At 50.3% G+C, this 17,064-nt stretch overlaps 1 protein-coding gene across 1 annotated transcript in view; it reads right to left on the bottom strand.

The window, feature by feature from the left end:
* ZSWIM5 (zinc finger SWIM-type containing 5) overlaps positions 1-17,064 on the bottom strand; it is a 100,210-nt gene extending 83,146 nt beyond the window's left edge. The window contains exon 1 of the mRNA XM_055815641.1: positions 16,363-17,064. Within this exon, the coding sequence (XP_055671616.1) occupies positions 16,363-17,041 (679 nt within the window). The 5' untranslated portion in view covers positions 17,042-17,064. The remainder of the gene's footprint in view (positions 1-16,362) is intronic.

Genomic DNA, 17,064 nt, shown 5'->3' on the forward strand with positions numbered 1-17,064 from the left:
CAGATTGAACACATTCAAGGCAGCACCAGCTATTGCAGTCAATGTCCTCTAAGAACCTGCCTGGGCTCAAGCAGGCTGCTACCGGAGCCCCGAGCTGGCCAGGAGGGCAGCACAAGTACATTCCAGCATTTCATTCTGCATTTCTTGGGAGTCTTGAATCTTAAGAAACATTTCAATTTTGCCTCTCATTCAAGCTGACCTAGAGCTTCTTCTCTAAAAAAGCATTTTGTGATTTCCAAACTGATTTCTAAACAGCGGTGACCAAATCAGAGGAGGGCACTCCAGTAAAAGCACTGGGAAAAAGGCAGAAATACTGGGCAATCAGTGCTTGCGCTCCCTAACCCCCTGATTTTTAGGGAGACACTCTGAAACCACAGCAAATATCTTTCCAAGTCCTTCAGAGAAGAGCCTCCTTTCTGGTGGCAGGACCAGGAGAGCCAGCAGTGCTCTCCTCCCCTCTCCCAGCAGAAGGCAAACCGCATCCCCCCACCTTCCCAAACCCCTTATCTGGGCCAGGGTGCTGGCAGCCCCTTGCCGCAACCCCCATTTCTCCATCAGCTTTTGCGGCGGCTCATTAGGGTAGAGAAAGGCTCCAGCACATCATCTCTGCAGGCTTGTGGAGGGCTGATCCGCGACAGGTAATTCCCCCTGCTTAATGACCTGAGACCAGCCAGGCGGAGGCAAACGGGAAAGGGAATCTTCTCATTTGTTACCCATCCCCACATCCCGATAAAAAGAATGATTACACTTTTAAGTTCAAACAATTCCCTGCAGTTGTAGCCATGTCATATCTAGATTGTCTAATTTACATGCATATTCATAATCCCTGTGTATTTAATTAAATTCTTCAATCCCTGGAGTGTCTTTCCTAAACAATAGTAATTTATCTTGCACAGATAAGGGTGCCCTCGATTTATTCCACTCTGTAGCTAACAGCATTTCCTCCTGATCAAGGCTAGGAAGCAAACTCGAACAGAGGGAATCTTTAAATACATTTAAATTGCAAGATTAGGCTGCTCCTCTTTCTTTCTCTCTCACCCCAAGTTACCCTTTTAAATAATAAACACTTTCTCCTGAGCTCCGAGGAAAACCTTTCACCCAACCTCCTGATAAGAGCTGCATGCTCCAAATGCAAAAATGCTGCCCAAAGCCCACGCTGCAAAGAGATCTCACAGGCTGGGCATCATGGGCTACCAAGCAGCACAGGTTTCATCCAGCATGGTCCATGGGACATCCTCTGCACCCACCTTCCATCGCAGGCTATGAATCCCTCTGTTGCAGCCCACGGCAAACAAGCCACACACTAACAAGTTGCAGCCATGAGGATGAAGAGCTCTTCATCTTTCCAGCAAATATCCCTACACTAAGGGCTATTCCTCGACAGAACCTCGGGCATCCCAGAGAGGGACATGCAATGCACCAGGACAACTTGAGATGAAGCAGCTCCTCAGAGAGATGCCGCCATCTCCAGACCACTAACCCTGTTCAAATATTAGCACAGGGAATTTAACTTGGCCTGCAATTAGAGAAGTGTTAAAATATTTAGCAAAGTCAAACCGATGAGAAGATTGTGATGGGAAAGGAAGAGAGTAGAGCCTGGTGCTACAGCATGTTTTCCGATTACACATTTCTCACACCCTGTTAAATCCACAGCGCTTAATAGCTTCACTCCCTTCTCCCAAACCTCAGCCTGCAGCTCTGGGATGGCACCAAAGTGGGGTGGAGACGTGCCAGTCTCTCCAAAAGCCTCTTCAGCCCCACCAGCTCTGCATCGCCACTGCCTCCCAGAGCAGTGCCAGCTGTCCCTGCCAGGGGAGCAGCCACCCTGCTGCTCACACGGCAGGGATGCTATGCCCCAAGGAGACTCAGGGATAATCCTGGTTCTGCAGGAGATGTGGGGCCAGGACTGCTGTCGCAAACCATCTTCTGCATTCACGTCACAGCCAAGGGCCTGGGCAGCCCCTTGGCTGAAGACCCTGCTTGCAACCAGGGAAATGTCCTTCGGCTCCAGCCCCACTTCTTCATCTCCTCCCCAAACATCTGCTGCTGACCACTGCCAGACATGGGAACCCAGCCACCCCGTTCCCAACTAAGCCCTTGAAGCCTTTAGAGATGCTGTTACTATTTATGAAAATAGGGTCAGGATCCTGCTGTCAGCTCCTTCCCGAGCTGCAGTGTCACCCACGCCATTGAGGCAGCTCTAGGAAAGCTCTCAGGAATGGGACCGCTGGGACTTGATGGACAGGCTCCAAGTCACAGCCGGCTAACCGCGCTCTGGAGTAAAACCAGCCTCCTCCCACCTGGGTGTCTCTGCAGCCACCTCCCTGGGGAAGCCCATCTTCCAGTTTCACATACAACCACATCTACCAGGTCCTCCTCTGGGCCATCCCCATGGCCACCAGACTCCTCCTTTGCTACGCCACTGCATATCAACCATGGCTTAACCAGTGCAGCACTGTACAGCAGCACCCAGCTGACACCACGGACAGTCCCAACCCCTTGTAGTTAGTTGCTTCTCCCCCCATTCAAATAACAGAAAAAGCAACAGACAAGGCAGGTGGTGGTCTCCTTCAGCGCTGGAGCTGGACCTGGCACTGCCCTGGAGGGGAGGGGCTCGTGCGGCCACACTGCCCCATTAGCAGGGGGCTCAGCAACCAGCAGAGCCCGTGGGACAGCGAGGTGCTGTCCTCCACCAGCAACGTGGAGCCTGCCTGCCGATACAGCCTGCCATTGCCAAATCCTCTTCCCCAGGAATTCATAGCTGGATTCAGACATTCCCAGCCTGTTACTTATTTTGATGTTTTCAGCTCTCCAGAGTACAGGGACATCCTGTCTTAAACCTGCCGAGGCTCATGCCAAGAGGACATCTGCTTGGAAGACAGCCCCTCTGGCTGACCTGGCCCTAGAGGGCTGCCTTCCCGTCTCTGCAAGATCCCAAACATACCCTTGCACCCACAAAGCAAAGCCAGTTCACAGCAGAGCCAGCAGCAAGAGCAGCCTCTTGGGCAAACCACAGCTCCCATTCCTACTTCAGAAGCTTTGCAAGATTTTTAGACCTTGGAAACATTTTCTTCCTACTCAGGGCATTTTTAGGTTAATGGTTCATCAAACCTCACAGTCCAGGAAACCTTAGCGTGGCTGACCAGTGTGTGGGTGTGGGGAAAAAAAAAAAAACACCAAACAAAAAAAATACCCTCTTGGGCATGAGTCCTTCCCACAGCGCTTGAACCACAGGCTCTGGACTGAGCTAGGAGCCACCAGAAACAAGCCAAAAACCAGGCCAGCAGACAAGGGAAAACCTCACCACTGCCTTGTGCCTCTTTCAGATACAGGGAACGCAGACAGCAAACCATCACCGATGGAAAGCATCAATCTCCCGCTTGGGATGCTCTCCACGACACTGTGTCCCCACGCAAGGAGGAGCCATTACTGCCAAGCCCCTCTGCAAATCCCCAGAGGAGCTGGGTGGCACCAGCAGCGCCGGGTGAGCCGGGTGATGACCACCATCGGCAGAGGGAACGTGTGACATCTTAACTCTCTGTTCACCCAGGAGCAGGTCTCCAGAGGAACACAACTCTGATTCCCTGTGCTGACTTCATTTGGCTTGGTCCTTTTTGCCTAAGCTTTATTTTACATGCATTACTCGAGTGCAAACAAGAACAAAGCCACGGTGTTTTTAGGAAGAGCCCTCAGTACCCAGCAGCTCACACTCCTGGAAAAAAACAGTGCTTTCAAGCAAAAGCCCCAAGTTTGGACAATTCCCATGAAGTCATTCCCCCACATCACCCAACTTCTTTCCTATAGTGAAAGTCAAGGAGCTGAGCCATGGCTAGGAACATCTAATCGTTCACCTTTGCACTGTCCAGTTTTTCTAAGTTTTTATGATTTTCCAGGGCCTAAGTAACCACAGATCTTTATCACAACACAGACAGAAAGTCTGCAGAGCAAAACTTCCCTCTCCCCCGTCTCCCACCAAGCACAGTACCAGTTCTTACAAGCTTCCAGTTCCCCTCCTGCCCCTCAGGTATCCAATGGGGAAGGCAGCCCACCATCAGCCACTGGCAAATAACCTCCAGCTTAAGCAAGGCAGAAGGCATGGGAATCTTTCAAACCATGTCACTCTGATGAACTTTAAAGATAATGGGTGTCTGCGCTGCATGAGGGCTGTGACTGGACAGAGCGATGCACCTGAAGATACCCACTCTTGCCACATTCCCCCAGCAACACAGTCAGGAGGTGACCAGAAACCATCTTTTCCCAAATAACCAATAACTTCCAAACTGGGAAGCAAATATTTGCTCCCAGTACACCTCACCTGCATAGGGACAGCCTGACCTTGACAATCACCTCCTCATCCACCCCGACCCTAAAGCAGCAGAAAGCAAGGATTCATGCTGCTCTCCAGCATCCATTTGGTGAGATGGTTTCAGAAGCGCTGTCCTTGCACCAGAGGGCTGTGGGCAGGTTTTAACAGCAAGGTGCTGCATCCTGGCCCTGAAACCAGCAACATCATATAAAATACCATCTGAACATGCTCCTCAAGCTCAAAAAAGCTGGCTGCTACCAAGTACACCTGAGGGTGGTTTAGCCAAGGAACCTGAAAGTAGGATAGGGTCCATGAAGCTAAAGTAGACTGAACCAAGCTCAAGAGAGGCAAGAGGTGGAGAGACGTCTAGGAAGAGGAGGCAATGCACATTTCCATGCCATCTAGGAGGTTCTGGAAAAGAGCAATGGGGCTAAGCTCCACTCTGCACCATTTCAGAGTGCATAGCTTAAAAGCACTGTAAAACCCACTGCTCATTCTTGGTCACCCTCACAAGCACCTGCTTTGGGCCTGCTGGTGAGTAATATTTTCCACAATGGGAAGTAAGTGAACAGAAGCAGCACACCAGAAGCCACCAAGTTCATCATCACTCTTGGTCACACATTGGTCACAGCTTCTCTCCATCAAAACCTGCAGGAGTTTTTAAGGGCCAACCCCATCATGAGCCAAAGGGGCAGGAGAGCTCACTTCATCATCCCTCTCACCCCCTTTCAAAGAAGGTACCTACTTAAAACAGACACTCTTTCCTCACCCATCCTCCTGCCTCCAGAAGTTACCTCCTAATGCAAAAGGTTGAGCAACACAGCAGGCGCCACCACAAGAAGTGGTGGCTGGAGACCACACCAGGCGCTGGAGCCCCCTGATGCACTAAAAGCATGTGTCAACGGCACCAGCTGTCCTCAGAGACAGCCAACCTGCTCAGACTCCCAATCTCTCAGTCCGAGCCTTCAGAGAGCTCAGCTGACCTCAGCAACTTCCCAACACTCCGTAACATTCCCGAAATGAAGTTTACAGCCTGGTTTTTCAACCTTCAGGCCAGATGCCCCTTGTTTTAATGAGTAAGTTAAATATGGCTAGTCCACAGCTATGGATCAAATAAGGCAGGCTTAAAAGAGGTGAGACTCAAGAGGGGGATACTTCCCAACAGCAAAAAAAGTAGTATGTTTTACCTCAAAACATAACAGACTCAGGGGACAAATTAAAAAGGGAAACCATAAAATGCTTGCCTAACTCCTTTTTTTATTTCTTACATCTGCTGCTTTACAGTAAAGCTTCATCTACTGTGTATAATTAGATATATGTTCCTCGATTCTAATCTATACAGATTTATTTGAAACTTATCTTTACAGTTTTTAACCCCAAAGAAGTTTTAACTGGAAAGAAAGCTGCAGTAACAGCATCACCTCAAGCGCAAAGGTCTTGGAGATGCTGCAGTGTGAACAGCAGTTCCAGCCCGGGCTCTGCGGACTCGTGCATGAAAGGCAGCAAGAACACACCAGCTCATCACTGCTCACCTTCACGTGTGGCCCCACAGCCCCAGGAACGTTTTAAAGACTGCAGAGTAAAGCAGTTTGGAACCAAAGCAGTTCACCAAGACCCAGAGGCAGAGGTATCGATACTGCCCGGCACTCCTGTCGCCGTGCCTGCTCTGCTGCCTCGCTCAGCCCCAGCCTCGGCCACTTCGCACTTCCCAGACGGCGCAGACGCTGCAGAGGGATTGCAGTGGACAACGTGGCAGCCTTACCTAGAGAGGCCTTGGGGACAGGCCATTCCTCTCACAGTGTGTTCAGCCACCAACTGCAGCTGAAAGCTACCTGCTGCCTCCCAACCCACCACCCCTGCTCTTCCTACAGCAACCCCGGATCCCAAAGGCACCTCTCCCATCCAAGACGCTTCGCAGCTCTACTGAGCTCCTTCATGCCCTGTGGATGCTACCGTACCAAATGGCCAAGGCTACAGGGCATCCCCTGAGATCCCTCTGCAGATCACACATTCAGGACCATACGCTACAGTGAACTCATGGCAAAGCCCAGCAGGTTTCTCAGAATGACCCCGTGCCCACCCTGGCCCAGTTCCTCCTGCCAGACACAGAACAGGGTTTTTTTGTTGCTTGTTGGGAAACGATGAAGCTTGCTTGGGTTTTGTTGATCCATGAAAGGGTTATTTCCTTAGAAATGGGAAACAAAACAGAGAGACAGAAGGCCACCAGGTCCAGTGCTAAAGATCCAGCAGTGTAACCAGGTATCTTGGACCTTGAGAAACTCCAAGAACAGCAGGTCCAGGTCATGAACATGACCCAGATACCAAACAGGCAGCAAACAACAGAGTGGGAGAAGGGGAGGCCAGTGTATGGGCAAAGGGGATACCCTCAATTTGCAATCACAGCCCCTTTATGTTTTGGCATAAATATCCCAAACTCATTTAGGTCACTGTGCACCTCCTGAAACCCTTACATCCACCCATCAGATGCCATCACACTTCATAATTAAGCATTTAAAATGTGCACAAAGGGAGAAAGGAACCGTCTGCACTTACACAGGAAGGACCAAACACCTCACTAGGGCACAGAGCATCGAGACTGCAAAGCACCCAGTCACCCCATTCCCCTCAGGACCCACACAGCAGGCACTCCGGGGAGAGGCCAGTCTGCCAGTGTCTCCACCAACCATGAGGAATACACCAAGGCGACATGCAACACCAGACATCCACCAGCCCAGCTAAGAGGATGAAGCATTTCTCTGGAAACAATCGGGTTCTCTAATAACAGGGCTGCAGCAGTGGCGTGAAAGGAGGGAGGAGGAGCAGGCGGGGAGAAAGGGACTAGCTGGATATTTATCCCATCCTCATCTTTGTGTTATCAGTACCCCGGTATCAGCATTGTTCAAAATGGCTGCTTAGATGGTTGCCAGCAGCAACAACAGAATTGGTCCATCTGCTGGCATTCTCCCTAATCTATCTCAAACACTCGTCTTCTTTTTAAATGCACGCAGGGGAAAGAAGGAAAAAAAAAAAAGTCCGCCTTGTACAAAGAAACAGAATCCTCCTATAACAGAGCCTTTTAACTAGATTTTATGCCACCCCTGTTTCCAGGACACACAGACAAAAGTTAATTTTACGATAAAAGAACCAGTGTAAGGTGCTTTTTTGTTATGAGATCAGAAAGCAAATGGAATTTGAATTGTCTGCAGTGGCATGTATCTGACAAAGATTAATTTAAACAGATATTGTCTCTGAAACCAAAGTCCATTGAACGGCTTCACAGCCTATCAACCATGCGAAAGCAGCTCCTTAGCAGCACTGCTGACTCCACCACTTTCTTTAAAAATGGCTTAACCTATTTCTTGTAAGATAAAAGGTCATATATAGTTCTATTTTACAAACCCATAATAGCCAAATCCACACCAAGCGAAGACAATCGGGAGAAAATAATAACGGCGGGGGGGGGGGGGGGAGAGGATTTCCTCCTCCTTCACAGACAGATGCTTGACACTCGCTGGGTATCTTTCAAAGCATGCCGGTAGCGAGCGGCTGCAGCGCCACCGAAATGTTTCGACATCCTTAGAATAGATTAAAAACCCTGGGGCCTCTGCAGGTCACCGGTGCAGGATGGAGAAGCCCACCCACACCCCACCCCACCCCCGGGTGGAGATGCTGCCGCAGGGCAGCTCACCGCTATCGGCCTGGGATGCTGCTTTTGCAGGGATGTAAAACCTCAAGGATGCAGGGAAGAGCAGCCAGGCTGCCAGCCCTTAGTCCTGGGCCAAGCAGGCAGGAGGGGAGAAGCACTGCTCCCCAGGCCCCCACTCACCCCCCAGCCCCTCTCTGAACACTGGGGTATTATTTCTCCTTTTAATCACAAGAAACAGATCTGTGCATGCCATCAGCGGGCTGTGCAGATGGAGACAGCTGCTCAGACTTCAATGGGATGGACACACACACACACACACAGAGGGGGAAGAAAAAAAAAAAGCTGCAGAAATCCAAATCCTGCAATTTCTTCCCTTTTTATTTCCAGTTTATACAGAGCACCGCAGGGAAAATGCTACCAGACAGTTTCAGAGCATTTGATACAGCAACAACCCAGCTTTGGGAAAAGAATGAAGGAGAAGCAAAATAAAAGATGACAGCCAAAAGCACTTTTAATATAGTTTCAGTACTTTCAAGAGAAAGCTTCTGTACACAGAGCAGCCAATGAACTGTAACCAAAATAAACACAACTGGCTTTAAAAAAATTAAAAATTTCTTTCTGATGATAAAGAAAATCAAAAGAGACGAGAACCAGCGAGTGAGGCAGAAAATACATTTATTTTTCATCCTCCAGACACACTTCTTTAAATTTGGCATCCAAAGCCATTGTAGTTCATTAATGCAAATTTTATTTATCTCGGGAATCCATTTGTTGCTCTGCCATCCCTTTGACAGGGCACTCATCTTCATCAAGGCAGCCGCACAGCCACAGCCAGGGCTGCAGCACACGGCACCCCCTGCGATCCCTGCCTTTAAAAAAACACATCACACCAGTAACAAGCAATGGCTATTGCCCATTTGCTATCACCCACACGGCGGCATCAGCTGAAGGATGGAGGCCAGAGCTACTGGACGGCATCCGGAGCAGAGGCACAGCCTGTCCTGACCTTGCCAAGGTCCCAGACACCAAGTCTCCGGCGTTCCCACGGGGAATCCCTCCTCCTCAGCAGCTGCAGGGCACGGGCACCGTCTCCAGGTGCAAAGACAGCAGCCAGGCAGATACCACACCGCATCCCACTGAGCAAACCTCAGTAACAATTAGCGGCCCCCAGTCAAACGAGCTGGGTGGCGTTGGTGCAGGCAGCTCATTACGGGCATCCAGGGATAAGCAGGGCATCGCAAGGGGGACACAGGCACCCCCCCCCTCCCATTTTGAACCCAGGGGCGACAACAGCAGGACACTTGCAGATGACAAGCTGGACCAACACAGCCACATGCAACTCTTACGAGCTGGCATCCCAGCAGATCTGCCTCCTAAGCACATTCGTGGCTTTGTTTTTAATGATGTGAGAAATGCACACACACACAAAAAAAAAAAGGGGGGAAAAATCCCTGGCAACATGCACCTAGAATGCGACAAGTAAAAGCCCAGGATTTTATTAATTTGTGCATTACTTTAAATGCACCGTTTTACAAGGACTAACCCCAATCCTGCACAAAATCCTAAGCTGTAAGCTTGAGACAAAAAAGCAAATGCTCTTAAAACGCAACACTAGAAAATCCGTTTGGAGAGAAATGTGGTGGTGTCGCGCACAGGTGAATCCTCGGCATTTAGTAAAACACACTCACCACACCAACCAAGTGGAGTCTATTCATATTTAAACATCAGGATTAAGAAGAAAAAAAGCCTCTGAAAAATTGAATTTTCACTCCTGGGGCATTTCACTGTAGAACCATGAAGATGCTCTCCCCCTCCACATCCCGCAAGAAGCCGTTTTGCAGAACCAGCATCTCTCCGCGAGATGTTATCAGGGCTATTTCCAACTCCCATTGCAAAGGCACAAGAAGTCAGAGGTCAAGCCTGTACGTTGAACCCTACTCTTCTGAACACCAGGTGAAAAATGAAATGGGGCTCAGTCCTGCTCTTCCGAGCATGCAGGAGAGCACCTCCAGGGCCCTGGCAGCAGTGTGGGTGCACAGGGACAGCTCCCCACCACCATCCCACATCCTGGCTCCATCCAGAAAGTAGACTTGTCCAATGGCACTTATTAACATACCCAAGGTTTGGCATCTTTGAGGTCTTGTTTTCGCTGGAAAATGGATTGGTTTCTATTGAGGCTGATGCCAAAGAAAGCCAAACCTCAGCAGAGGGAGGAACCAGTTACTCAGAGGAGCCACTTTCCTCCCCTCCTCTCATCTCCAGAAGACCAGGAGTATGACAACCCCATCACATAACCTCTTCCAGACAGCATCAAATGTAAGGTAGGACATACTAGAACTTCATTTCGATACCCTCAGACAGCTATTCCCTGCCTCTGGCTCCTTGCAAAATAAAGTCACCAACACCAGCCACAGATGGGGAGATCAATGAACACACACAGGTTCAACCAGCACCCCAGGTCTCCAGCAAACCTACCCACCACCCCACCAGAAGAAACAAGCACTGTGAGGGGATGGGGGAGCACATGAGGCTCCTTCCCCACTGCCTTGCCCAGTACATCACACGAGGTTGGCTCCTCAGAGAGCGCCCAAAGGGACAGAACACAGCCTCACATCCCCGGGAGAAACAGCAGCACCCCTACATCTCCAGGAGAAAATCCACCGGCTTTAAGCACAAGCCATCACCCTGCAGCAACAAGCCTTGGCCTCTCACTGAAAATCCCCAGGCTCGGCTGCCCTGAGAGGATGAAGAGATGCTGCTCCTCCCGAAATCCCTGCTCAGCTCCTCACCCGCACCAGCTCTCCCAGCCTCAAGGGCAGCAGGGGGAAATGAACTCTCTCTTCCACCCTAATGCTACCAAGGTTTGGATTTTTTTTTTTTTTAATATCTGTATTTTCAAAGAAAATTAAAAACTGACACACCACAGGAGACGATTCACAGCTGAATGTGACTTTACAAAGCTATCAGATAGACAAGCTCATTTAAGTTTTCCAAAAGTCCTATCTGAGGTTAGAGGGACTAATCATAAAACATCTAACATCAAAGCGAGCATCAAATAACAGCAAAGCACATTCCCTCGCACAAAGCTTCAGAAACAAAGCACGCAGGCACATGTGGTTTATGTTACTGCAGTTTTAGCACAGTTAAATATTTCCTAAAAGATTCCCTCTAGATGTGAGCAAAATTAAAATCTGCTGTGAGCGACGGGTGAGCTAGAAGGGGAGGAAGCCAGCTCCTCACCTGGGCTAAGCTTTATAAAGCACAGGTAAGCTGAGAACAAACTCCTATTGCCTGCTCAAGCCAGAAACCAGGCCTTGTCATGCTTTCTCTTCAAAAAACGCCTCAAACCTATTTATTCTTAAAGCCAACACTAAATATTTTGTTTCTTGTGCTTTATTTTTCAGGTCTTCTAGCCTCTTTAAGCTAGCATCATTTTGCCTGGAGTAATTAACCACCTAGTTAAAAAGGTGCCCCAACTTCAGAAAGTCTATTTATACTCTTAAAAAAAAAAGAAAAGACTCAAAAGCCAATAAATAAATCTGTTTTTAAAAAAGAAAGTTAAAGTTCCAGCTGTCAAAGTCTTCCTAGCTCTCCCTGCACTACCAGCAAGAAATTCTGGTGGTTTTCATCATCTCCAGTTCCAGTTTCTGTAATACAGCCCAGAAGAAGCTCAAGAAATCTCACCTATGAGGGAACAGCAATAAACAGATCATAAGTTTTAGTGCCTAATAACATATATAATTAAAACGAAGGATTACGAAAAAAAATAATTACAAACATAAAGCCCTTAATGTATATTTAAGATGTTCAACAGTTTCCATCATGATAGGGCTAGTGAACCTCTGCTGGCCTCTTTTATGTGGTTTAAAGTATTTTAATATAATATGGTAGGACAAAGTAATCTACCCATAAAGAAAAATAACATAAAATTACCAAATTGGAAACACGCTGCACAACAACCACTTCACCCAAAAACTAAGAGGGTACAGAAAAACTAAACTCTTAGTTAGCACCCTGACATGGGACATCAAATTTCAATGTGGAAAAAAAAAAATAACAGAAAAGTACTTCATGACCCATGACGCTCCTTCCAAACCTCCTCCTCCTGGATACAGTCTTAAATCTAGACCCAGGAGGAGACCAATCTTTACACAAAACAAAAGCAACCACAACTAGCCCTAGAGAGCCCCATCAAAGTGTTTTCCCCAAAATAAACAGCTCTATAAAGCAGCACGCCACCTAGACTTTTAAAACAACTGGATACAAATTTAGACTCTGCCCCGTACCAGGTCACAGGGGAGGGAAACCAAATGCTTGCCTACAAGCAAGCGTTTTCAGGGGGGGGGGGGGAAATAATTCTAAAAAACCTAAAAGTAGTTCCAGAGAAAAAAACCTAGAAGTAGTTTCAGCCACGTTAAGAGCATAGGAACCCATCGATAGTTTTACTTCTGAAGATGCATTCCAAAAAGAATCATTAAAATATATAACAACAGAAGCTGAAATCTACAGTGTAACAAAAGGCTTCCAAATCAGAACTCCTCCAATTAAAATGCATTTACAGGTATTATTTACACGTATCAGTTCTAGCTTAACCTCTGCCCAGGCAGAAGGCTGCTGAAGCAGGGTCAGAAAATCCCCCATGCCTGGATACCCAGCTTAACCACCAGACCAGGAACCATGGGAAGGCACCCAGGACTGACCTGCAAAGCATCAGATAAAGTGTTCAGAATTAACAGCAGGCTTGAAAATAAAAAAATAAATAAAAAAAAAAAAAAACCAAAACACACACACACCACCAGGCTCCCTCCAAGTGTTTACAAAGCCAGCGCATTTTAAAGCCCTGCTTCATTGTTACCCTAACAGCAAAAGTAAATTCTGCCTATGTACTTATGGCTGGACTGCATACCTCCCCACCAGGGCACAAAGGCTTATCTGTGGGTAAAGCAGCACATGCCATATAGGTTCCTAAGCGGCTGGTTGCAATGCAAAGAACAACACAAAGCTCGATGCTTCCTCTCATGAGTAATCATAAAAGCAATGAAAAAAAAGAGAATTCCCACCTAAAATTGCCACAGACACTTGCCCACCCATCAGCAGCCACAACGACTCGAAGGCAAACCGTATTATACCATACTGAGGAGCACAGGCGAGAAACATTAATTTGTTCTGCCAGATCACAGCTAACTGTCAAAATCCACCAAAGGTCTTTTCTCTCTCCAAAAACCCAAGAGATAATGGTGTAAAAACTTTTGTTCATAAATATTTATGCAAGTGAACTTGTTAAAAATTAACCGCTGTCGTTAAAGGTTTTGTATCCTTTAGGATTCCCGGCATGCAGTGCAGTTGCATGCTTTATATTAAGCCTGGCATTTCTGCATTCCTTTCCTGCATGCTTTTGTCATTTGTCTAAAAATTAAAAGAAAAAAAAAAAACCCACACACCACACACACACAAAGACGGGATCTGTACACATAATAATAAAGCAGTTTTTAAGAAGACAAAGATGCCTGTGTTCAACATCCAAGATCTTTCTTTGAGCAGGAAAAAAAAAAAAAAAATCAATTTAATGACTCCAGTGAGATCAGGGTTTAAGCCTCGTTTAAGTTTTACTAAGCATGAAGGAATTATAGGTTGATAATGTGGCATATATGTTTTTTTCAGACCTGCCAGCCTTGTAAGCACAAGGGAGCTGGAGCCCAAAGCAGTTTGGCCCCACAAGCACAACCCTCACACCTCCACGCCATCTTCCATCTCCCAGAAGGTCATTCCTCTCGGATTTTGGCTTTCAGGTTTTCAAAGTGATTTTTCCAACCACAGAGAGAAGGAATTTCACATTCGTACCATCCTTATTTTTTCACAGGTCTGAGTCAGAAACTCAACTGTACAAACATCTGATCTTTATTAACAGCAAATCTCAACTGTGCAAACCCCAGGTCGTGATGCCGGGAGCTGGCGGTGTCCATTAAAGAGATCCTTCAAGGGGAACAGTAGTTTTGATTTAACGCTGGTGAACATCAAGTAAGCCAGGGTTGGGGTTTTACTTTTTTTCCAAGACATAATGGTTCCCATATAAGCTGACAACCAAGTTCCTATCTTAATTGCAAACACACACACAGCCACAAAGTGTTTGTGTCTCCAGTGGCTGGAGCTCTTCCACCTCACCTTCCAGCAGCATCTGCAGGATGGATGTGGAAAGTTGGCGGAGGACATCTCCGCTATGCCTCCCATCCACCCCGGGTAAACACGAAGCCCTTCACAGCCTTTTGTTTGATGTAAATCTTCCTCCTCTGGCTCAGGGCTGCAAGGGACTGCTGTGACAGGGCTGCTCGGGGGACAAAACCAGAGGTGTCTGACCCCGCATCACCCACCCGCTGCCGCCCAAAGAAGAGCCGCACTCCAGCCAAGACCCAAACCCCCCTGCTCCGAGGCGAGCTCCCACGGCGAGCATTCCGCGCGCCCCTCTCGGGCTGTAAAAACAAGAGATAAATCACCCACCGACTTTGCGGCGAGTGCTTCCAGAACATGCTGCTTCATCTAAAAAGCTGAAGGTTCGGAGGACAATGGGCGCGAGCTCCGATTTCAAAGCTGGGGAGATGGTTTAGACTTGTCAGGGGATATGAAACGCTAAAGCCAGGACCATCCTCTGGCTCACCCAAAGCAGCAGCGGGAACCGCAGGGAGACAGGGCACGCGTGATGCCGGATGCCGGTACTGGCCATCGCTTTGGGATGGGACTGCCCTGCCTGTTCCTCACATACCTGACCCCAGCGCTCACCCAGCATTGCCTAAAGCCTCGTCAGAGCCACGTTTCAAAGCCAAATACGTTTTAAAAAGCTCATGACGAAAGAAAATGCCTTCATACAGAACCAGCCCTGGTTTCAGGCAACCGTTACTCTGTCTCCCACTCCCAGGCCGGCTGCTCACTGCATCCACACCTTGGTGGGCAGGTCAACGAAGCATCGTCCACAGTCAGCTATTCTCTTCCCTCCCCTCCTAATTTTAAAGTTCCTGAAGAGCTTCTCCTCTCCTTCAAAAAAAAAAAAATATTTGGTTTTGAGTTTCCAAGTGTTTTAAACAGAATACTTAATCATCTTAACACAGCCCTGGCAAAAATATTAATTCACCCCAAAAGAGGGTATATAATCATATCCTCGGAGAAAAACCTTTTGTGCTGCAGGAATTTTTACTGCATATCCTCAGAGGCGGAAGGAGAATTCTTCCGCTCTCTCCTATTTCCACATCTCAAATGAAAAATGTTTTGATAACGCTCTTCTGAATGTAAACTGTAAAAAAATGGATTTTTTAATTTATTTTTTTTTTAAAGCAGAGGGGTTTTTTTTCCCCAAAAGGAAGGAGGGCTCTTTAAACAACCACAGCCGAACTAACCATTCCTTACAACAAAACCCACCCTCCCTCCACTCATTCACGCCATACCCTGGCACAAGATGAATTTACATTTCGCATTTGCAAAACAAATTCCAGCCTAATGTCATTTTAATGGGAACGCGCATTTCAATCACTTCCAGCAACAACCAGGAGCGGATTATTTTATGTAAAACACCACCATTTGTTTCTCTTTGAATATATAGAGATATAAGGGGGGATTTCGGATGGGGACAGGGACTGGGGGGGACACACCAACATTTCCTCTGTGACAATCCCCCTCCGCCAGCGCACACAAAAGCCAACCTGCCCGTGGAGACAACACACGATGCCATTATTCCCACCGTCATTCCCACGGCCCCTCGCCACCGGCGGGGAGCCAGAGGCCGGCGGCCCCCGGCCCCACCAGCGCCCCCCGCCCCCGGCCGGTCCCGCCGCGCTCCGCCGGCCGCGGGTGCCCGTGCGGGGGGGTGGCAAGGGGAAAGGGGGGCGCGGGGGCCCCCCCGAGATTTTCCAAGGGGGGGAAAGCCCCTGATGGAGAAGACAAAGACAAGCGCTCAGAGCTGCCGGAGAGATGCGTTATGTTTATAAACCCGTGTGCGGGTGGAAGGGCCAGGACCGGGGCGGGTGTTCCGGGGCGAGGGGAAACCGGGGCGGAGGGGGGGGGGGGGGGGGGGCTGCGCGCCCTCCTGCAAACCCCCACGGGCACCCGGGGAGGGGGGGTGGCTTTATTTTCCCACTCGCACTGGACGGACGGTGCCCACGCCGGTGACACCGGGCACGCACACGTCGCCGGGAGCCCACCCCCCCCACAGCCCTCCCCCCCAAACCTAAAGCCGGCATCTCCCCAGAGGAGGATAAGGCGGTCCCTGCCCCCGGGGCAGGATTTTCCTGTCAAACCACAACGCGCCAGACAAAAGGCTGGAGTGTTCGGAGGGGATGGCGGCGGCGGCGGCGGGGGGGGAGCGGGGGGGGCGGACGCGGGGCACGACGACCCAAGCCCCCAGGGGCCTCGTCCCGGCACTCACCGACTTGCAGCACGTTGTCCACCGCGCCGGTCTCCAGCAGGCGGATGCCGCGGCGGAAGGGCAGCCCCTCGCCCTGCGGCGCGGCGGCGGGGGCGGCGGCGGGCGGCGGCGGGCCGGCGGCGGGGCTCTCCTCGCCGGCCGGGGCTGGGGCGGCGGCGGCGGCCGAGGGTCCCCCCGCGGCGGCGCTGGCGGGGGATGCGGCGGCGGCGCGGCCGGGCTGGAAGCTGGAGTACATGCAGATCTGCCGCTCGCTGCGGGGGAAGCTCCAGTAGACGATGCGGCGCTGGACGGGCTCGGGGATGCGCTGGAAGCGGCCCTCCACCCGCTCGAAGGCCCAGCTCCCCGCCACCCGCTTGGCCGCCGCGTCCAGCAGCGACTCGGGCTGCAGCAGGCTGCCCGCCCCGCCGCCGCCGCCCCCCGGCCCCGCCGCCGCCGCCGCCGCCGTCCCCGCCGCCCCCGCCGTCCCCGCCGCCGCCGCGGGGCAGCAGCCGGCCAGAGCCGGGGGGGCCCCGCTGGCCCCCGCGCCCGGCCCCGCGCCGGCCCCTGCGGCCCCGGGACGGGGGTGAACGGCCCCGGTGCCCCCCGCCGGGCAGGTTCGGGAGCACAGGCGCTTGGGGCCCGGGGCGCCGGCGGGCAGCGGCGGGCGGAGCAGCTCCTCTCCCTCTCCTCCCTCCGCCATGGCTGCGACCGACTGAGCCGGGC

This window comes from Falco peregrinus, chromosome 10 (assembly GCF_023634155.1).
Source record: "Falco peregrinus isolate bFalPer1 chromosome 10, bFalPer1.pri, whole genome shotgun sequence".
Lineage (NCBI taxonomy): Eukaryota > Metazoa > Chordata > Aves > Falconiformes > Falconidae > Falco > Falco peregrinus.